We start from the raw sequence: 22,219 nt of genomic DNA on the forward strand, positions 1-22,219 counted from the left end.
AAAAGCAGATCTTAAATGCCTCAGGTAATGAATGTGTGTAGAGAGAAGGAAGGGAATTGCCCGAATTGACTGTCATAACTATGTGTAAAACTAAGAGATCAACAATTGCCTAAACTTGGTACAATCCATAGTTTAACTCAGTCCCAACAATTACTGACCTGTAGACCACAAAATGCAAAGGAAACGTAAATCTATGTTAACCAAGTTAAGTTAAGTTAAGAAATGGTCTCATTTATTAAACATACCCAAAAGGCATTCCAAAATGTGAGTAGCACTGTTTAATTTAAGTCTAGATTAGCTACCAGGTTGACTGCAAGTAGTCTCTAGTCTAACTTAAAAAAAGAGATCACACTGAGCTGAAATGTTTCTTCCAATTTATTCTTCCAAGGTATCACATAAAATCTTCCTGACGTAATTTTTCTTTGCGGCCTAAAATGGCCGCTTGGTCAATATTTTGAGGAACATTTCCTCACGTATAAATAATGAAAGGATGCGAGTCTTATGAATTTGGAAAACAGTGGCTTAAAATTCAGATGACGAACATAAATAACAGTTGTATGCCTCGACGAAATGACTGCCATTTAATACTATCGCCTTGTTCTCACCATCTATTTTTTTACGCCTAGCCCGGCTTTAATTCCAGTAAGCAAAGTTGATAATCATGATAAACGTCGAAGACATAAGCTTTAACCAGTCTAAAAAAATCATTGTTCAATGAGAAACGCTCACCTCAGGTCCCTGTTAGTTTCTGTTGCCCACGTTTTCGCACGTTTCTACTCATTCCATATTCTTCTTTATCGGAAATACAAATAAAGGAGGTGTAACATACGTTTGGGAACTCGTTTTGATAGCGTCAAGAAGGAAAAACATCAACAAAACTGTCCTCTATAACTCAAAATCTTGTCGCATAGTCGCCATTTTGAAAATGCTCTTCATGAGCCCACAATACGGACCACAGAAAATGCGCTGGGGTGACCACCAGCAGGGGGAAGGGCAGCTATTGAACTGCTCCCCAGGCCCACTCCTTTCGTCTGAAAGAAATTACATCCAACCTCGCCAAAAGCAATTGAAATAAGAAGTAACTGACAACGCTATCATAAAGAGCATACACTCCTCCCTTTGGCAAAATTTTCTTTTATTTCTACCGCAAATGGTTGTTGAGAAGGAAGCCAACAAACTTTTCAGTTGTATTTTTTACTGCCGTCCTTTTTTAGGAAAAAGTAATAATGGCCATTTTTAAAAACACTATTTAAAAAGCTACAACTTGGCTTAAAAAAATCTTAAGAGAGAGATACAGGTAAAGTTTTCAAGCGAATTTAAAACTGCGGTCCGTTTTGGTCACATGACCGATGACGTCATAACAATAAAAGTGATAAAAATGTACTTAACATATAAATATCTACCAACATGTAATTTGTTGCTTCCTCACATTTAATGCAACGCCAGATACGCACTTGTACCCAGACTCCCACTTTTTGAAAATTGTACATAGCTCCCTTAATTTTTATATTTTGTTCGGTACCCGGGCAGTCTGAAATGCCTCACACCAATATGCTTCAAACTGCAATGACTTCTTTTTTAGTAACAAAATATCTTCGTCACAGTGAGCAAAAACGAACTTCAGGGCAATGTCACGTGACTATTGACGTCATCGTCCTACAACTTATTTTTTTTTTTTTTTTTTTTTTTTTTTTTTTTTAATAGTTTATTGCAAACAAAAAAAGAAAAAAAAAACAGCTACATACATGTACAATGTGTCTGAGCTTTAAAAACAATACGGTACTTATTTACAGTGCTTGCTTATGTTAATTCTTTATCAGCTAAAATTCCTGTCCTTTCAAACATTACATTATTTACAGATGCAAAAGCTATACATTTAAGGAGAATAAGTAGACAAAACAGAAAAAGCGAGGTAAACAAAAAAACTTCGTGACGAGTACAAAGACTAATTACGGACAAAAGGAAGCAGAAAGATAATAATAAAATAAAATAAATAGATAAAATAAAGTGCCTTACAAAATTTCACCTAAAAAAAAGCCTTAGAGTTGAATTTGAGACTTTGAGCTGCTTTTTTCGATAGATATTTTATCTTTTAGAAGGGCTAGAAAGGTTTCGAAGTGGTAGTGTTGTTCATCTCTCGAGGCAGTGTAGATATAATATTTAGCAATGAGTACACAGAGGTTTAAGCCAAGTCGTAAAGGAAAGTTAGTTGTAAAACCATAGATAATGTTTTTCTCGTGTAGCTCAATGGAATCGTCATTTTTGACGTTCCACCACGTAGCAAACGTATTCCAGAAAGTCTGTACATTCGGACAAGAGACAAAAAGATGTCTCAGGGTTTGCGTTTGCGTGCATAGGTGGCATTTATCATGGTCCTTGATTTTATCTCTGTAAAGGGTTGAATTGGTTGGTAAAATATGGTGAATAATTTTGAATTGGAAGATAGCAAGTCGAGTGTCTTTTGTTACTTTAAAAGGAATATCGTAGATAGCGCGTATTGTGCTATCGTCCAGACTCAATTGCCTCAATCTTCTTTCTGCGGTCGGGGTTTCAAACTTTTTGTTTATGAGAATTTTGGTAGCCACTTTGCATGACAATTTACCGATATCTATTTTCTGGTTATGATCTGATTTGCGCTGCGCTTCGTCAGCAGAGCTTTTAAGTGAACGGATCCAGCTAGCGGGTATGGCATTACATAAGCCACAGTACTTGAGAAATGTTGTTTTGATTTGGAATTTAGTGTAAAAATCATTAAATGTTAAGAAGTTGTTTCCACAGAAAATATCTTTGATTCGGACGACCCCCGATTCGTGCCATTTTCTATAATACACGGAGAAGCCTTCAATTTTGATAAAAGAGTTGTTCCATATGATTTCATTAAGTATTTGTTCTTTTGTTTCTGGAGAGTGTTGGTTAATAGTCTGCCAGATGTAAAGGACGTCTTTATAAAAGTCAATTGGAATATCTATTTTAAGCGATTTTAGGTCATAGTTGCATTCAAATAGAAAAGGTCCTCCTAAGTGCTTTATAAACGATAACGGTATGTGACTCCAGCATGCGTTATTTTTACTTTCATGTAATCTTCGTATCCAGGAGACTTTCAATGCTTTGTTTATGGTGTCAAAGTCCGGTAAATCTAAACCACCTTTTGTCTTTGGTCCTATCATTGTCGTGTGCTTGATTTTAGCAGGTTTACTGTTCCAAACAAAATCGGAAATGGTTTGCTTTACTAAGGCTGGGAAGTTTGGCGGAAAAGACAGCATTGATGTGTTATAGATGAGTTTGGATAGTCCGAGGGTTTTGAGTATAGTTATTCGGCCATACAAAGTGAGGTTTCTTGGAAGCCATATGTTGAGTATGCTTTTCATTGAACCTAATTTTTGTTCAAAGTTTTTCTTGTAAGAGACTTCCTCGTTGTAGGTAAAGTCAATTCCAAGGGAATTTATCGGTTTTGAAGGCCAAGCAATATCTAAGGGAGCTTCAGAGTTATGTCTGAGAGCACCTAGCCACATTCCTTCGGTTTTAGTTTTGTTTACCTCTAGTCCTGAAGAACGCTGAAAGGCGTTCAGTATCTCAAACAGCTTTTCAGCTGAGGTTATGTCAGAAACAAAGGCAGTCGTGTCATCAGCATATTGCGAAATTTTAAATTCCTTGTCATAAATTTTTATGCCTTTGATGTATTGATTGTTTCTGATAGCATTGGCTAAGATTTCAGCGCAGAGGACAAAGAGGATACCAGATAGCGGGCACCCCTGTCTTACGCCTCTTTGAAGATGGAAAAATTCCGACGCGTAGCCGTTATTGATGACACAACTGGAGATATCGGTGTAGAAGGTTTTAACCCACTTTTGAATGTTAGGTCCAAAGTTGAACGACCGCAAGGTTTTGTTTAAGAAATTCCAATCGAGCGAGTCAAAAGCTTTTTTGAAATCGATGAAAATAGCGAGGCCGGGAATGTTTTCTAGGGATGTTACTTTCATTATATCTTGTATGAGTCTGATGTTTTGTCCGATATATCGACCTTGGATATACCCGGTTTGATCGTCATTTATGATGTTTGGGAGAACTTTAGATAGTCTGCTAGCTATGACTTTGGCTGCTATTTTATAATCAATATTGAGAAGGGATATCGGTCTCCAATTTTCTAAGTAGAGTCTGTTTTTTCGTTTCTTGGGCACTACTTTAATAATGCCTTGTTTCTGGGTTATATTTAGCTTTCCGTGCGTGAAAGCATAATCGGAACTTGCAACCATTTCATCTCCTAATAGAGGCCAGAAGAGTAAATAAAATTCTACCGAAAGGCCGTCGCTTCCTGGGCATTTATTCTTTGCGCACTCTTTTAGAGTTTTAAAGCATTCTTCTTTCGTTAGGGGGTTTTCAAGATCGATTTGTTCAGCGTCACTTAGACGAATAAGATTTGGATCATCGAAGAAAGTTTTATCATTCGAATTATCGGTTGGTACGGCGGAGTAAAGGTCCTTAAAGAAATGTTTTTGGCATTTTAAGATTTCATTGGCTTCTGTTATTTCTTGATCATCATGTATTTTAAGTTTTGCAATAAAGGAATTGGAGTGTTGCCTTTTTTCTAAATTGAGGAAATATTTCGTATTTTTTTCGCCATGCTCATGCCATCGAATTCTGCTTCTGATAATAGCACCATTAGTTCTATACTCGGCAATTTTGTTTAATTCTGATCGAAGTCGATAAAGTTCTGTGATATTTTCTTTCGATCTGTTGGTTTCTAAGATTTTCATTAAACGCTCGATACGACTCGAGAGCTCTTTTTCAATGTTTCTGCGTTCTCTGTTTTTTCTTTTAGAGTACTGAACGCAGAAACCCCTTATTTCCATTTTTATCATGTCCCAAGCAAGGCCTTTGTCAGAAAGGTAACTATATTTGTCTTTGAATTGAGGAATTTTGTCTGAAAGTTGTTCAATGAAGTTGTTGTCTTTTAAGAGAGAGTTGTTAATTTTCCAGAAACCTGGACCTCTTCGAACATAATCTTGGGACTGGATTGTCAGGATGATAGCGGAGTGATCTGTTAAAGTGGAGTTTTTGATGTTCGTGTCTAAAGCGAGAGGTTTAAGATCTTCAGAAATCATCCAGTAGTCCAATCTACATTGTACTTTGAAAGCTTTATCTCGCCACGTGAATTGTTGTTGATTAGGGTGTTGGCACCTCCAGACATCAAGGAGTTTCAGAGAAGTGCATAAATTTCTGATTTCACTAATTACATTATTCTTCTTGTTCACGTCGGATCCGCCAATTTTATCGCAAGGTGTTAACGCGCAATTGAAATCGCCGCCGACAATTATTTTGCGATCTGAGCGATGTTTAAGAATATTGAGTAAATTTGAGTAAAAATCTTTTTGATCAGTGTTGTTGTTAGGGCTGTAGATGTTACACAGCTGAAATTCAGTATCGTGAACAGTTGCTTTGAGTAATAAAAATCTGCCATTCTCGTCTGCGAAGATGTCATCTACATGAATGGGTAATTTAGGATTGAATAAAATCATTGTTCCTCTGGAATGATTTGTACCGTGGCTGTAATAAACATCACCTCCCCATTCTGATTTCCAGACAGTTTCAACGCTTTTTGTGGAATACGTTTCTTGCAAAAAAATTATGTCGAATTTGTTGTTATGAAGCCATCGAAAAAGCTGCCTCCTTTTACGCATTTGGTTTATACCTCTGACATTTAACGAGCAAAACTTAGCTACAAAAGGAGTTGTCATTTCAGATTATAAAAGGTGATACCACTATGGAATTAGCTACATGATCAGAACAATAAGCTTCTAAGATAATTAGCATTAGACTTTGAAAAACGATTAATACTACTTCGATTCCAGTCGATTTATCCACTTTTCGTCTCACAAAAAGCTGAGATGTTTTTGCAAATAAAGCGAGAACATGAAACAAATAAATCACAAAAAAACATGTATAAAATACGAGGTAGAGCATGCCAAAAAGGTAATAGTTTTTGTAGAAAGGAAATAAATAAATAAATAAATAAAGCAGTTTATAAACAAACCCTAGCTTTATACGGCCGTGACCGCTGCCTCCGCTCAAAATCTGTTTCATAGCAAAGTTCATCCGAAGTCCTCAAGGTCTTCTTCGGAGAGGATCCTTATCGGTCGATCATCGGGCGAGCATTTCACAAAAATCTTTCCATCTAGTGTCCAAACGCTAGTAAAGATCTTAGTTTTCTTCATTTGGAACGCCTTGTCAACAATGTGCCTTCTATATGCTGTAAGGTTTTCGTTGATGAAAATTCCTTCTCGTGCTTCAATCGCAGATGCATAGGACTCAAAGATGTCGGATACTTTAACATTTCTTAGCTTAGTTCTTTCTTTATATAATTTCGCTTTCGTCTTATGACTACAAAATTTCACGATGATTGGTCTACGACCCTTCTTGGGGCGATGTAGTTTGTGAGAGATCTCTATCTCTTCAGGCTTTATGGCGACGTTAATCGCGCTGGCGACTTTCAGGACAATGCTTTCCGGGTCAGTGTAAAGGTTCTCTGGTATTCCATGGATTTCTAAAGAGTTTTTACGTGTGTACTGTTCTAATGCGTCAAATTCGTCCCACAGTTTTTCGTCCCATCGCTTCATCCTCGACAGACCCACGGTCGCCTCTTTTATGTTTTCCGGACGTGGCCATAGCTGTCCCAGACATCTTGTAATATATTTCTTTGAAACTAGGCACTTTTTACCGTAGTTAGCCGAGCGGAGGAAGCCGCATTTAGCTTAGCTTTGAAACATGCGACTAGTTCGGGCGAGGCCGCGCATGCTCTGCCGTCCTACGACTTATACAAGAAGTAGGTTATGGTAAGAGTTATTTCTATACGACGTTCTACTCATGCTGACTTCAAACTGACCAAGTTATTTGGCATTGACGATTTTTCAGTTGCAAAGGAGTTTGGGAAGGTTTTTATTATAATTATATATTGTTTTTATAATTATTATTATTATTATTATTATTATTATTATTGTTATTATTATTATTATTATGTATGTAAATAATATGTTTATATATAAAGTTCTTATTCGAATAGTCAAATCATTGTAATTCTTTTAGAAATTGGTTAATAAAGTTTTTATTTAATTTTTTTTTTATTTAAAAAAAAAATTTTTTATTATTATTATTATTATTATTATTATTATTATTATTATTATAAAAAACATCATCCTGCAATTGGGCATTTTGATCAGCACATTAAGAAGAGAATGCAACACCTTTTTTTTTTCTATTTGAACAATATATTTTAGATGCATGTTGCTTGCTGGAGACAGGGCTGGTGCATTCAAAATTCCTTGGAGTCCAACGCCAGGTTAGACATCAGGGCCATTTATACAAGAGAACAACTAAGATGGCTGGAAAAATGATTGTATAAATCACAAGTTTCAAAATGTATTGAAGTAGGTGCCAGCAACTGAAAGAGTAGGTGGCTGTGATGCTGAGCTTATTTGTCACGAGTTGATTGCTATGTTCAGAGTATAACCAGCAACATATAATTAAGTAACCAGCAGAACTTCGGCAGTTGCGGGCTTGTCTTGAAAGCCCTGATAAATAAGGCATGCAGGTTTACCGGGTATTAATCAAGCCATGGCTCTTAGCTGAGCAAAGTGATTAGAGCATGACTAATTTTTATTAGCAACAGCCTCCAGTCCAGTGTTTGCAATGCAATTTCCATGCTGCAGTACTAGCATGTGTAGTGTAACAAGGACCCAAAAGTCACTTGAAAACATCTGATTATTATAAGGAATAATGAAACAATAATTAATGACTACGTATTTAAAAAAATAATGGCATCAGGACATTTAGCTTGTAATTATTTCATCTTGCCCTTTTCAGAAAAGCAGAAAGCAGTCTAGATGATAATAATACAAATGCCATCTTTCTTTTAAGATGTTCTTGCTTTTTAAAACCTAAAAGTTGTAATTGTGTTTTAGATTCTTGCCAACATGAGTAAACAGGGAATCAGCTGTCTCTCTGATGCCCACGAGTATTTCAACATGTGCTATGTTGCTGGGCTTCTCCCGAGGAATTTTGACCTTTCCAAGCCACAAGACAAATCTGTGAGTACTTACAAGTGTTCTATACATCAAGTGTATAGTAAAGTAAAAGTAAAACATGATATCTTTTGCAAGGAATTGGAATTCCACATGCTGGATAAATACACTCTGTAGAATCTTGCCGTGGTCCTTTGCTTATCTATGAATTTGACTGGCTATGCCATCATTGATTATTGAAAGAAATACTAACATAAATTATGTTGGAAAACAGTATATTATAATTATAGCCGTTCTTAGAATGGCTTTATAATATAGGACTTGGAACTACCGAATTCATGAATTTGATTGGCTAAAATACATATTGACCAGGGTCTAGATTTTCCTATCTAGACCGGCATTAAGACTGGTTTAGATGTTACATATGGACAGGGTTGGAAATTAGGGCTCCCAGGCGAGTGTGAAAACTGTCAGGCAAGTACAAATCATGGATCAATAACTCGCCCGGTTCAGCGAGTATGATTTTCAATATATTAATTATTCAAAATAAGCGGCACTTTTACTTTCCAAATAATCTACACTGTCCATAAGCCGATAGCTTACCAACGTTTTGAAATCTCCATCAAAGCCATTTGCTTGCAAACTACAGGTATTTGGGAATGGAAGTGTGCTCGCGTTTTTATTGTGGAGTAAGGTCTATTTTCGGCGCCTTTTTATTTAAGAAATAGGCTTAGATTGCAGTTTGTATTGTAATCGCCACTACGGTGGCATGGTGAGTATCAAACGTGCTTAAAATTTAAGTTGTACATTTATTGTTCATGGGGGGAGGGGGGCTAAATTTTCCTTTTTTAATGCCGGAAGAGACCAGGCAAGTGAAAACTGATCTGGGTGAGTGCAATTTGAAGGTCACTCGCCCAGATGGCGAGTGCTCCAAAATTGTAGTTTCCAACCCTGTTTGCAGTGAGCAAACAGTGAGCAAAAACAAAAATGCAAAAACATTGACTTAATGTTTCTCAGCAAAAAATACTAAATGGAAAAGCCAATAAGCTTGACAAGAAAAAAGTCAAAAAGAATGAGCAAACTTTAGCAAATGTAAGGTCCTTGGCCTGAAATAGAACTGATTTTCAACCAAACTTTGCCTACATGTACTTGTTGATTACCTCAAGGGGACTTAAATTTTGAAATAAAAAGTGGGGTTCCCATATTCGTTTAGGAGCACAAGGACCTTGTATAAACCACAAAATTCCTTGATAATTCCCTTGCGAGTACTGCATGGCAAAGTACACATTTCCAGTGATAATTTAATTTTTCAAACATAGGAATTGATTTGTTTTCGTTTTACAGAGAACTTATTCGTGACACCCAAAATTCGAGAAAAAAAATTATAGGTCACCATACTCGTTTACAAGAAAGAGACAATAATTTTTTTCTTGCGGACTAAGCCGCAAAGAAAAAAGCTGCCATTTTGTTTATGTGCACTCGCTAATTACGCCTACAATTCTGCACAGAAAGGACACACTATGCATTACAGGGCAATGACCTTAAGGTGGCTCCATAGGGTTTTGAGATATTACGGCGCGCGCACAAGTGATACCCATCAAGAGATCATTTTCGCGTTATTTTTTTAACTAGTTAAATAAAAGCTGCCGAAATATTAATAACAAGGACTAAAATATGTTGTGCATTATTCTTTTTAAAAATAACGGCCTTTGTTTTTGAGCTACATCTACTCAAAAAGACCTATTTTTTGGTGTTTTTATGGCTTTGATCTTAAATTTCTTTAATTTTCTTCGGTGAAAATTTTTGAAATTCCCCCAACGGATTGAATCTAATGAGAAATAACTTTTAAAAAACAAAAAAAGTAGGGGTTGTCCAGGTCGTTTTTGCGTTTTTGGTTATTTTGTGTTTTTTTGACTAAGCAAAAAAATTGGCTTATAAATTTTTTTAAAAAAACGGCAAAAAGGGCAGTTGAAAAGGTATAACATCTATGCCAAATTTTACGGAATTTCACCGAAGGAAACTCTAGTAAATACAAGGGGAAAATTTCTATTTTTCGCCCGAATAACAGTTACCGTAAACACCCGCGTATAAGCCGCACCCGCAGATAAGCCGCACCCCGAGTTTAACAACTCAAATGTTGGAAAAAAGTTTTTTGAAAGTAAATCAAAGAAAATCCAAAGTCGAGTCAAAAATCCAAAGTTGAGTCTTTAGGAAGTCTTCTTCATCGAACGTAAACTCAATGAACATTGAAACAGAAAATACTTCAGTCTTACCCACAATTTGAGCTCTTTAATATAATGAAAACCAACTTTGACATATTATGGGTGATCTTTTTCTGGCATTTGTTGACAGGTATTTCTTCATTCAATGCAGTTTTTCCATGGATTTTTGTGTCACAACAACAAGAACTTGCGTTTGCCGAACGTTCGTAGCTTAGTAACCAGGCATTTGATCGGGCGCGAAATATGGGACTAGGGCGAGAACGTAAAGCAAAACAAGATGGCGATGGAGGTGTTCGGGTTTCGTGGCTATCATATCGACAAATTAAAGAGATTTGGGAGCCCTCTATTGGAGATAAACTTGTTGCATAAAAAGAGTTTCGTAATCAGTTCGACAAATTTTCCATCAAAGTGCAAAATGAGAAAGAAACAATTGGCTATCTTACTCGTGAATACTCGTAGTATTTTCTCGCTCGTAAAAGTATCAATATTACTGTTGAAGTTATAGGTCATTGTCGACACTGCAAACAGTATAGGAGCTGTCAAACTTGCAAAGCAATGACCGGTACTCTCTTGTAGTTTTATGTTATATTTATTTACATAATTTTCCATAAAATTAGCATCAGTTAACGAAAATTTACGGCACCTTTTCCGAATGTTCCCACAGATAAGCCGCACCCCCCGCTTTCGAGCGAAAATTTTTGGAAAAAAGGTGCGGCTTATCTGCGGGTTTTTACGGTACGTCATCAGAATAGAAATTGTCCAAGATCGCTATTTGAGCATGCGCGAACTTTTGAACCATACCAGTTGATGTGTAAAGACGAGCGTTACCCGTTGTTGTCGGTTTTTGTGCGAATATTTGTTAACCCCAAGGTTAGTTAGAGACATACCTTAATCCTTTATATAGCAGAATCTCTGAAATTCTGCTAGAAGTATCTCACAATCGCGAAGACTATTCTTTATTTTCTCTTTTGCTTTCGATCGTACGAACTTCACAAAAGCGGCCAGAAGCACCGCGGACGTTGTAAACACCTTTTTAGGGTGTTGTAAACTCTTTTATCTGCTCAACACAGGAAAGCACGGGTGTTGTTTCATTGGCAGGAAGCAAGTCTCGCGTTTTCTCGCCGAAAATTTCACGCTCGCGTGAAGCCGCCATGTTTGTTTTGATTTGCCGGCATTTCAAGCTCGCCCTTTCGTACCCATTCTTCGCGCGGTCAAGAAACCCTATGGAGCCACCTTAAGACGAAATTGTGAAGTATTTGCAAGGCCAGAAGTAATAAGCACTCTACATGACTAAAAGTGACTTAATGCCAGTAAAGTATTTTGTCAGTAAATGAAAGAAGCTGAAGAACTTGAAAACATACCTGCCGTTGATCTTCTCTCTTAGACATACCGGTACTTGTACAAAAGTGATGTCTGAAGTGGCCAAAATAATATCCACATTTTCTTGGGTCTTTGTTGTAGTTTCACCATGAGGCTCTACTCTCTGTTGCCTTGGAGCATGGCTTGGTGACTTTCATCACAATGTGCATTCAAAAACTGGGAGCAGGAAGTAAGTTGAAGTATTAATCCTAGTTCATTGTAAAGTAGGGGCTGGAGGGAAGACCAAGAAACCATGACTTGCACAGTGTTCCATTTATGTCATATTGGCAGTGTCGACTGTCACAGTGAGCATAGCAGAAGTAAAATCAAACAATAATTTTATACAGCGACACTGAAAATTGTGTCATTAAAAAATTGGCTCCACATTTTTAATTTGAGAATCTTGTAATTATGTAGATTCTTGAAACAGGGTTGCCATTGTCAGAAAAAGCCTGTGAACTGTGCATAAGGTCGAGGAAAATTAGATTATTGTTAAAGTCAGTGACAGGTCAGGGAATTTTATTTTTGGATTACTACAAGCTTTGAGCAAGAATCTTTATAGGTTGTGTCATTCAAGTAGTGTCCATAATCAATTGAGATTGTTGTTTCATTCCATGAACTTGATTACTGTAACTTTATATGATTAAATTTCTTTTCTAGATGTGACTCATGCAGGATGCAGTTTAAAGTTGATATTAGACTGGGCTTGGGATCGTGTTGTTGATATTAAAGACCAGCTTGATCAGCTTTGTAAGAATTTTGTCCTTGATTCATGCAATTATCTGCAATGCATATCATTTTGCATACTATTATTTTTCTTAAAAGTATACATGTACCTTAAGCAGTGGCAAATGAAAATATAAATAGAAGCCAGGAAAAAAAATGTAAGCTTTAAAAGTTTAAAGAGCCATGATTTTTACGGTATCCGGTTGTTTTGCCTGCTTGCAAGTGGTTTCGCTAACAACCAGTTAGCTTATGAGTTAAGTCGATCCGCTTACGTTTGAAGTCGTTTCGCTAACAAGCTGAACATAGTGATAGAACATTACAATACCAAATCAATCCGCATTAAAGACTCCCTCCATACGTGGATTTTGATGATGCCACCAAATTCTTATTCACCAACGTAACACTACTTGAGACAGTTTAAAACATAGCTAAGTGTCTCCACGTTTGTGCGGAAGAGGACTGGAAGACTTAATACAAAATCAAGTCTCCCAGTCCTCTGCATAACATTAAAGACTGATTAATATTGTCGACAAAGTACACTTGATCAAAAAAAAATTTTCACCCAGCTTTTTTTCAACAATCGACCAATTCGGGTCGGCTAGCTGAACATTTGCAAGTTACAATGACTTAAAGTTTAGTGAAGTTTTGTAAGCATCACAGAATGATAATTAATTTAGCGATCTTTTATATTCAAAGCGTTTTTGCAGTATGATTTAAAGTTTGGCGAGGTTTTGTAATCGAAGCTAAGCGTCTTCACAATTGATTATAAGTTTAGCAAGGTTTTGTAAACGAAGCGTCTTCACAATTGATTGAAAGTTTAGATGGCGGTTATAAGTTTTGGAAATTACACCTAGCGAACTTTCGGGCTTTCAAGCTTAACTTTTTTGAAGTGATCCAAGTTTGTCTTTTGGCAAGCCCGTTTCAATCTTCTATAAATCGGAGAAATATAGCTCTTAAAGATTAACACTTGGTTTACCAAGGTGAGTTTGATTGTCTTGATTTCAAAATTATTTCAGCATTTCTCTTCTCTTGATGTAGAAGCTTTGCTCTTCTGTTGATGAAAACGAACTAAAAGAGACGTTAGAGTACTAACTTTATACCTTAGCGAAACAACCTACAGCTCGTTAGCGAAACAACTTGAGATGTAGGCGAATCAACCTAACTTGTTAGTGAACTGGTTGTAGGGGAAACAACCGCAATTCATCTTTACTGTCTGGATGCTTGCAAGCTTTAAGTTTGTTTTACTTACTAGGCAGTAAGTTTTCATAATATAATTAAATTATTTATTAATAATAATTTATAACAATAATTTTGTTCCAGTTTTTCACAGCGGAAAACTGCGCGAAAGTTCACGCAAATCGAAACAATAAATCAAAGAGATTTCGTTTCAAGCGAAATTTCCTCGAAAAGCCACGAAAAGCGCGAATTTAGTCGAAATTCGTTTGCATTACTTTTTCACAATACTGTATTGTTTGAAGACAAGTATACAATAACTACATTGTATTAATTAATAATCATCAGTATTAACTGTTGTTAAAGGTGTTCCACTGTTTGACGGAGGAGGTGGCACACCTGATGAACAGATGCTTTCAATGTTAGACAATCAGAAGGTTCAACTGGCTCATTTAACAACTATTTTCCAGTGTCTAATAACCCAGTCAGCACCAATCACTCAACAGGGTAATCAGTTAAGACAATATTATTGAAAATGTTTTTAATTATTGTATGTAAGTCAAACAACAACAACATGAATTGTACCGGCTGGCTTCATACATTGACAACTAGCTGTAATCATTCTAGAGGCATTTAAATTTTGAACAAAAAGCAGGTGAACCTGCATGTTAGATCCATTTAACTGAGGGTTAGTTCTGTTGTTGTTCTGTTGTTGCTTTGCAATGTATTTATCAAAGGCAAACTTTTATACTGTATTATAAAGTAATAAGTACACGGACAAAGATTGAACTACTGGACCTCGTAGTAAATCTGTCTGAAATGCAGTTGTGGTCTGGACAATACTTGTTGTTTCCAGCAATTATGCCTCTGTTGTTAAAGTATTGTGTAGTCTTTATGGAATGGTAGTGAGGTTATTTTATGAACTTAAATTCGTTTACTCGCTCACTCACTCCAATCTGATATCAAACCGCAATTAATTTATTCATTAAATGGTAAATGTGCTGACAGAAGCCTGAGAGCATGAACCATCAACGATGCAACTCAAATGGAAAAAGTATACATTCGAAGGCAAATGAAGTGAGATTAATGCAACATTGGACGCTTATTTGGAAAAATGCGAAGGTCGGCACTTCATCGAAATACCATGATGTTGCTCAAAGAGCCTTTGTTTTGCAAAATTTTGAACAATCACAAGGGACACAGGCAATCCAGTAAACCAATGAAAACTCCAAGCAAACACATGTAGCCAGAATAAAGTGCATACAAAAGTTGGTGAGCAAGTCATGATTGGTTAATTTGGTTTAAATTCCTATTGGTTGAAAAATTGATGGGAATTTTCTAAACCAATCACTTAGCATCATCACTCTAATAGTAATAAATGTCAGTGATTTAGTGTAAGCTGTTGTGACTTTGTTTTCTACAATCTTATTCTATACTTTTTATTACAATCTAATGAATAAGTGTAGAAATGAACTTGGGTATTGTTATTTCAGGGGTGAATGACTTAGAAGCAAGATACAATGTTGTTAGCATTCTCTCAATGGTAGGTAGTTGCACAATAATTGGGACACAACTGTTGGCCATAAAACATCATGTAATGAACCAGTAATAAAATGCATTAATGTTTTTGCATGATAATTAAAAAACAAAGTTTGCTTGCATGAAAGAAAATTTTATAAATTAACCTTCCAAATACAGCTGCCAGGAGGGAACACAAAGAATGACTGACAATACTTGTGGTTCCCTCTCCTATCCATCACCAGACAGATATAAATTCATAGAACTTCAATAATCGACCAGCTTCCACTTGCTCCATAGCTCAGTGGTAGAGGGTTTTTACCAAAAGTGCAAGGTTCATGGTTAAATTCCAATACATTTTGCATTTTTTACCACCATTAGCATTGCTACGTGACCTTTAATGTGAATCAAAACCTTAATTGGGGTTGGTTTGCACTATATGCTCATAAAATAAATAACCTTACATATATATGGGAGGAGTTAGTATATTAAACCAACTATGATTTTTGGTGAAGAATAATGCCAGCCAGGACTTGAAAATTATTGCAACTGACTGTTTGCCAATGTAACTCAACAAAATTTGAGAGTTATTGGTTTAAACGAAAAGGCATGATACTCTTTTAAAAATCGTTGAAATAAGAGAGCTTAAAAGTGAACCATACATGTACCTATGCGTAAACCTGTCAACTCTCACGCCTTAGGCGTGAGTCTCACGCCTGCGATCGAGTTGAAAACTTCATATTGAATATTCATACCCAGTCCCCCCGCTCATTTTGAACATGGCTAATCCTTTTGCTTTGCCCTAAAAGATTCACTCCCATCAGAAAACTTGCACATTTTGAAGTTGCCCTACAATGCATTGCAAACCCTTGAGTACATCATGTATGCCTATGGGTTGTGTCTCTTGTAATGCATGGCTATCCACCGTGTGGATTCCTTCGTCTTTATGTCAGCTAGAGTTAATAGTGTCCACAAAATCTTATATATATAATGTGTTTGTTTCAAACCTTGTGATAAGATTGCTTTGTTTTGTTTTTAAATGTTTATGTATTCAGTCCTTTTTTGGATTAAATTCCTACAAAAGATTTAAAACACTTTTGAACTAGGCCCTATTTGATTTTACAATCTGGTGACAAAAAAATTTGCATTTGGCAACTATTTTTAAGCACTTACCAGTAGTCACCAAATGGCATAGTTACTATGCCAAATGGTGACTAAAGGATTTGTTTAATTTTGAGGCTTGCCATTGGAGTGACAGGGAAAATCATATAAATTAAACTATTTCTTCTTCAATGCTGTAGCAATGAGCTGACAATGTTTTCATTAAGATGCTACATGCAAATACATAAATTATTTTCTCACTGAATTTGATAGAGCGAAAATTTGTTCAACATGAATTGTTTCAAAGAAAGTTGTTGTGCATGAACAGCTGAACCAAAGCAAATTTAATTAAATTCACTGACATACTGATGTGTATAAACTACACCATCACAATAAAATTACAGCAACATTCCAGTGAAAATATAAAAAAATGGATATTTGTTAAGTTCTTTACAAAATTAATATAAATTAACTCTTCCATTTTGTTTGATTTTGTTGAAATTTGAAGCCACTTTTGTTTTAAAATTGATAATGGTGTGCTTTGTTCAAACCATTTCACCACAGAGTGAAGTGAGTCAATTTCACTAACTCATCCTATAGAAGGTGCATGGGATTGACAGACAACAGTTAATTTTTGTATCAGTATTTTTTAAAAAAATGTGTTACAAGAATATTTTATAGATTATTCAAACCAAACTTTAGTGAAGCAGCAGAATGATTCAGGACTGGATCATCTATTTCATCTGGCTAAGCCTGTACAATCAGTGGTTATAAGTTTAAATGTGCATTTGAATCGTAAATATAAAAACAAGCTATGGGATGATAGCTCAAGGTGACAGTCAATTACAATTTCATCACAGGCTGACAATTTTGTCTTTTTGCAGTATCTAAGAGTTGTTTTGTGGCTTATTGGACAAGGATTATTGCCTGAACAGTCAGGTAAAAAATTATGTTGATGTTGTGCCTAATTTAGCTTTGTTTTTGTTTTTTGTTTTTTTGATGTTGAAAAATTTATCTTAAAATCTGTGTACTGAAGGTTTGTTGTTTTTCTTTCAGAGGGCTCAATAGCAGCATCCAAAAGGTGTGAAAAATTACATGTACCTAGCTACAAATTTATCTAATTGATAAGTCAGGGTTTAACAAGGGTGTTTGTATCAAATGAAGTAAGAGCAGTTTTGTTTGGTAGAGAACTGCTGTCAGGTGTCTTAATAATATAGATTTAGGCAAGCCTAAAAGCAGAGCTCCCCTTTAATTTATTTAATTTCAGCTGGAGTTACAATGTTTTCATTTTGATAAATATGCGGTCAAAGCTTTAATGTATTAAGGCTGGACCACAGGTGCAAGACAAATATAAATCCATCATAATCTCGAGGCAGAACAACTAATGGCCTAAATATTAATTAAGAGTTTATTCTCTCCAGCCCTTTCGAAAGAATAGAAAATTGTTTTACGATCCACTTATCATTTTGCTTTAATGCAACTCATGGCCTAAAAATTAATTAAGAGTTTATTCCCTGCTTTCTAAGAATAAAAAATAGTTTTACGATTCTCTTATCGTTTTGCTTTATACAAAATGACAACAATATAATTTGTGGGCATATTCCCAGCTTACTTTTCTTTCCTGTATTTGTCTTAGCATCGGCGCACTTAAATGGGTTGCTCACAAAAAGACAGTCACATACGCAAATTTAAAACTTATCTTTTATTTATTACCATGTGTACAGTTTAAACAAATTTAAACATACACTAAATCGTCTCTATTCAGTGTAGTTATTCAGTGTAAAAGTGGGCTATACTAAAGCAAAATAATTGTTTGAACTACTTTGAAAAATATGAGTCAGTTTGTATTTTTCACCTCGTGCTCAAGCTATATATGGGGTAAACATGTTTTTCAGAGCAAACTTGTTCAGTTTAAATAAGTTTATTTTGTTCGAGCTTTTTGCTTTGTCGCCATTTAGCACTTTGAAAGACGTCACTCATACTGTATGAATTTCTTCCGCCGAGAAAATGTAAGGTTAAAAGTCGGAATAAACTCACAGCAATAAGAAATAAACTCTCATGGCAAAGGATTAGAATTCGACTTTATTGACGGCCAAAGAAAATCAACTTACGGCAATAGATAGTCGGTAAATCCATAGCAAATAAAACCAACTCAGGGGAACAAAGAAAATTAACTGACATGTAGGCGTAAGCATAAATGTACTAAACATCACAGTTAAAGCGACGGAAAGGGACATAGTATAAGCTTAAGTTACGGAAAGATCTATTTAAAACTTTGCCGACACAGAATCTATCGAAACTGTGCTCAGAAAGTAAGCTTAAGTTTATAAACATCATGAAATTTTCTGTTATAAAATCAAACTCAGTAATTCAGTACAGGTTGTTACCTTGCATCAGGTTTCTGTATCTTTCTTCAGCGGACTTGATCCATGCAGTGTTTAGCTTCGTTTTTACACAATCAATTCTAAAATTATTGTATTCTTGATGTTGACGGGCGAAGATTCATCCGCAAACAACAGAAAGAAGCAAACTGGATGTCCACAAGTAATATCTTTTGCAATTATTCCGGGTCTTATCATACACCTCTTTCGTTATCTACAATTCCGCTGAATATAGGTGACTTTTGAGGACATCGTGTGAGAAATATTACGGTAAGAAAGTTCTCGATTCTCTGTCACTCTTTTTAGTGCAGAATGCACTATTGTGATGGTTTGTTGGGGCTGTCATCCGCTAAACCCCTAAACCCCTAAAGTGCTATGGTGTAAACTTTAATAGTCAATAAATTAATTTATATCAATTAATTAATTATTTCTGTGGAGGGGTGGGGATGGGGAGCACCTGACTGTACGCCTCAGGTAAAACACGGAGCATAACTACGTTACTTTCATATGAAGATTTCAAAGGTATATATTTGTTTCAGAAAACCCTTTGCTCTTCTGGTGGTACTATTCTTTCTAGAGCAAAGAACTTTGTGCCAAACGCATGCGCAGATTAGTCTACGTTATATTCTCAGGAACATTGCGTGTATCGTGTGTTCTGCAGTAGGTTTCATGCAGGCTCTGTGGAGCCAGGTTTAAACCGCAAACTAATTAAATTAGATTTTGAGACTTTCACAGCGCTAATTCGTAATTAAGTATGCAAAAACTTGCACCGAGATTTTTGGCGCAAAACTCCTAATAACAAGGGAACAAATATCCTAGCTGTACCGCGCTTTAAAAAAGCCTTTCGAAAGAGCTGCTTTTTATTTGAAAAATGTCTTTCGAGCCGTTAAAACAACAACTTAGTTAAATTAAAGTGAAAATAGTTGGCTTTATTATTAAAAGCAAAACAACTGCCATTGTTGTGGACGTGAAAAACAAAGGTATCATGTTACAAGCAAATAACAATGGTGACTGTAGCAAAGATAAGCGTAAGGAACTCCCAGGAAGGAACACAAGTGGTGTTTGGTGGATACCCACTAAAAAGTATCCGAACATTTAAGTTGAAATATCTGAGAATGCCACTAAATTCTCTTCTTGAGCCATCGAGCCATATTGTTTTTTGGGGGTAAAGGCTTCGATACGCTCACACACAAAAAAAGACTAGCAAAATAGAGCAGTTGGATAATAAACCTCTCAGATATTTTGCTGTGTAGTATCGCTGTGTAATTTTACCCCTTGTGTACATTTTGTCTTGCCTTTGGAGCTTTATTTGCTGTTTGCAATTTCCTTACTTTTCTTTAGCCACGGGCGGGCAACCTCGTCCCCAGACCTAATCCGTGTGTACAGGCGTACGTACGTAGGCGTATTTCTCGGTTTGATAAGATACCATTTGCCTGCCTATGGATGCTCCGCTCGCGCGCCTTTGGCGCGTGGGAGCTCCGCTATTATTGCTCTTACCTGTGTTGGTGTACAAAACCAACAAAAATATGCAATGCTAACTACAGATGAGCCAAAATATTAAACCTGAGAACAACTGGAATAACCTGACAAATGAAATCCAGGTGGCTGAACACTGTTCTGGGTATACCTGAGAATTATTTATCATAATTTTGTAGTTCTTTATGCCTAGCACTAAAAATAATTAATAATGAAATAAGTATATCCACATCTCAGTTTATAATTAATATTTTGATGCTTTGGATAATTGCCTTTACCACTGCAACATGACTGCAGTTCCAACACCAAACTTAAAATTTGGTTTTTATTTATTTGGCCTTGCAGAAAGTTTATCTTGATGTATCCATTTTAATGCCAATTGGAATGGGTTTTTTGAGCTCTGATTTTTGCTTTCTGTAATATGCACATGTACATTGTAGTCTTTGATGAAAGCAAATGAATAAAAGGCTGGTTTAAAAATTCAAGATCAACTTTCTTTCAGAGGACACTGTTACCCTGCTGTTACCCTCAGTAGTGCTTGTGAAAGTAGACGCAAGGACTTGGAAAATCTGTGTGGCGAGTATGTCTTGGTTTTCTTAACTTCTTATCTACACTGTAGTTGCAAAAGATCCGCTAGGTAGAACTAACATCAAACCATAACCTTATGAGTGGAAAAGTGGGTGATCAGTTTTTTTTTTTTGCGGGGGTGGGAGGGGGGGTGTATAATGGGAATTTTGAGGTATTTTTAAGCAGCCTTCACATGACAAACTTAAGATGGCAAACTCATGTTGGCAAACTCAAGTTGGTGTGTGTGAACGACACAACAACAGTGAACAAGTTGGCCAACTGTTGGTGAGAATAGAGACAAGTTCTATTTTGTTGCCAACAGTTGGCCAACTTGTTCACTGTTGTTGCGTCGTTCACACGGACCAACTTGAGTTTGCCAACACGAGTTGGCCAATAGTTTGTCGTGTAAAGGTCGCTTTAAACAGTGCAGCATCTGAAACTCAGTAGTTGTGGGTTTTTTTTTTCAGTGATCCAGGCTCTGGTGGCTTGATGGTAGACAAACTTATCACTCAGTTTGGTTACCAAGCAGTAAGCCAGTGGATTTCTAAGGGAGGTAGTCAGCAGTATCCACCCAGCAGTCTACATGTAAGTGTTTATTGACAGTTTACATGTCTTAGCAGTGGTAAATATCACTGCTGATGTTTGTTTGGTTGAGTTTAGCTCAGTTTGTCTTACTAAACTATGGAATAGAAAGCATTTTCTCTGATTCCATAGAGTTATGGGAACACAAGTCAAAGTTTAGGGGAATATGTTCTCCATTGAACTTGCATAAATTAATAATTGTTCCATGGCTGTATGGAAACAACGAAGTCTCTTATTACCTTGCTGAAATAAAAAGTCAGAATACTGGTAATTTTTCTTTTCATTCAATGTATTGTTTTTCCTTCCTTTTAATTGGCCATGAGCCCACCATCATCATCATCATCATCATCCTTTATTAAACACATGATGATATCAAATGGCTTTCAGCTAATCACAACATGCATAATTTTTTCTATCCTTTATAATTCCCTGAATTAGAACTGTAATAATTATTATGATCTGCAAATAACTGTCTACAAATAGTGGTCTGCTCATGTACATTGCTGTCTGACATTGATTTTGCACAAATGATATTCTGATCATGCATAGTAAGCTGTTGTGTCCACTTCTCAGAAAAACCACAACTCAATTTCTAGAGTTGTCGGAGAATGATATAAAATTTCTACTAGACCAAACACAAGTTCAAAACTTGAACTTGGTTATCGCAAAAAAAAGTCAACACTCTCAAAGGCAGACATCTTTGGGACTGGCCGCAGCTGTCTGCTAAGAGAGGTGTCTGCCTTGTGGAGAGTCGAGGTAACATAACACCAGTAATTCTGAGGTAATAAAGCTAAACTTTTGCACGATGCAACAAACCTTTGCTAACTGCAACAAGACTAAAATAATAAAAGGAACGTATCTGCTTGTTTAAGCAAAAATTGAGAGCTTCTACAAACTGTAATACTGTAAGTATAGAAAACGACTTCTTTAGTCTCCATACACGTAACAGAGAAGTAATGTTAAAGCGTAGTTGTTTTTGGTAAGTTAGCTTGGTATACACTTGTCCTTAGGGCGCTGATTAACTTTCCTTTAGGTTGATACGAAGTTTGAAAGTATTTTCACTAATAAAACAGGATAAAAAGCACTTCTCAAGTGTCTG

At 36.1% G+C, this 22,219-nt stretch overlaps 1 protein-coding gene across 3 annotated transcripts in view; it reads left to right on the plus strand.

The window, feature by feature from the left end:
* LOC144658784 (protein ELYS-like) overlaps positions 1–22,219 on the plus strand; it is a 123,224-nt gene that overhangs the window by 56,564 nt on the left and 44,441 nt on the right. For all 3 annotated transcript variants that reach the window (XM_078519249.1, XM_078519250.1, XM_078519251.1), the window contains exons 12-21: positions 7,272–7,333; positions 7,956–8,081; positions 11,699–11,786; positions 12,257–12,346; positions 13,862–14,002; positions 14,989–15,038; positions 16,999–17,053; positions 17,171–17,195; positions 20,474–20,551; positions 21,006–21,123. In XM_078519249.1, the coding sequence (XP_078375375.1) occupies positions 7,272–7,333; positions 7,956–8,081; positions 11,699–11,786; positions 12,257–12,346; positions 13,862–14,002; positions 14,989–15,038; positions 16,999–17,053; positions 17,171–17,195; positions 20,474–20,551; positions 21,006–21,123 (833 nt within the window). The remainder of the gene's footprint in view (positions 1–7,271; positions 7,334–7,955; positions 8,082–11,698; positions 11,787–12,256; positions 12,347–13,861; positions 14,003–14,988; positions 15,039–16,998; positions 17,054–17,170; positions 17,196–20,473; positions 20,552–21,005; positions 21,124–22,219) is intronic.

Source organism: Oculina patagonica, chromosome 6, assembly GCF_052425735.1.
Source record: "Oculina patagonica isolate OP01 chromosome 6, crgOcupat, whole genome shotgun sequence".
Lineage (NCBI taxonomy): Eukaryota > Metazoa > Cnidaria > Anthozoa > Scleractinia > Oculinidae > Oculina > Oculina patagonica.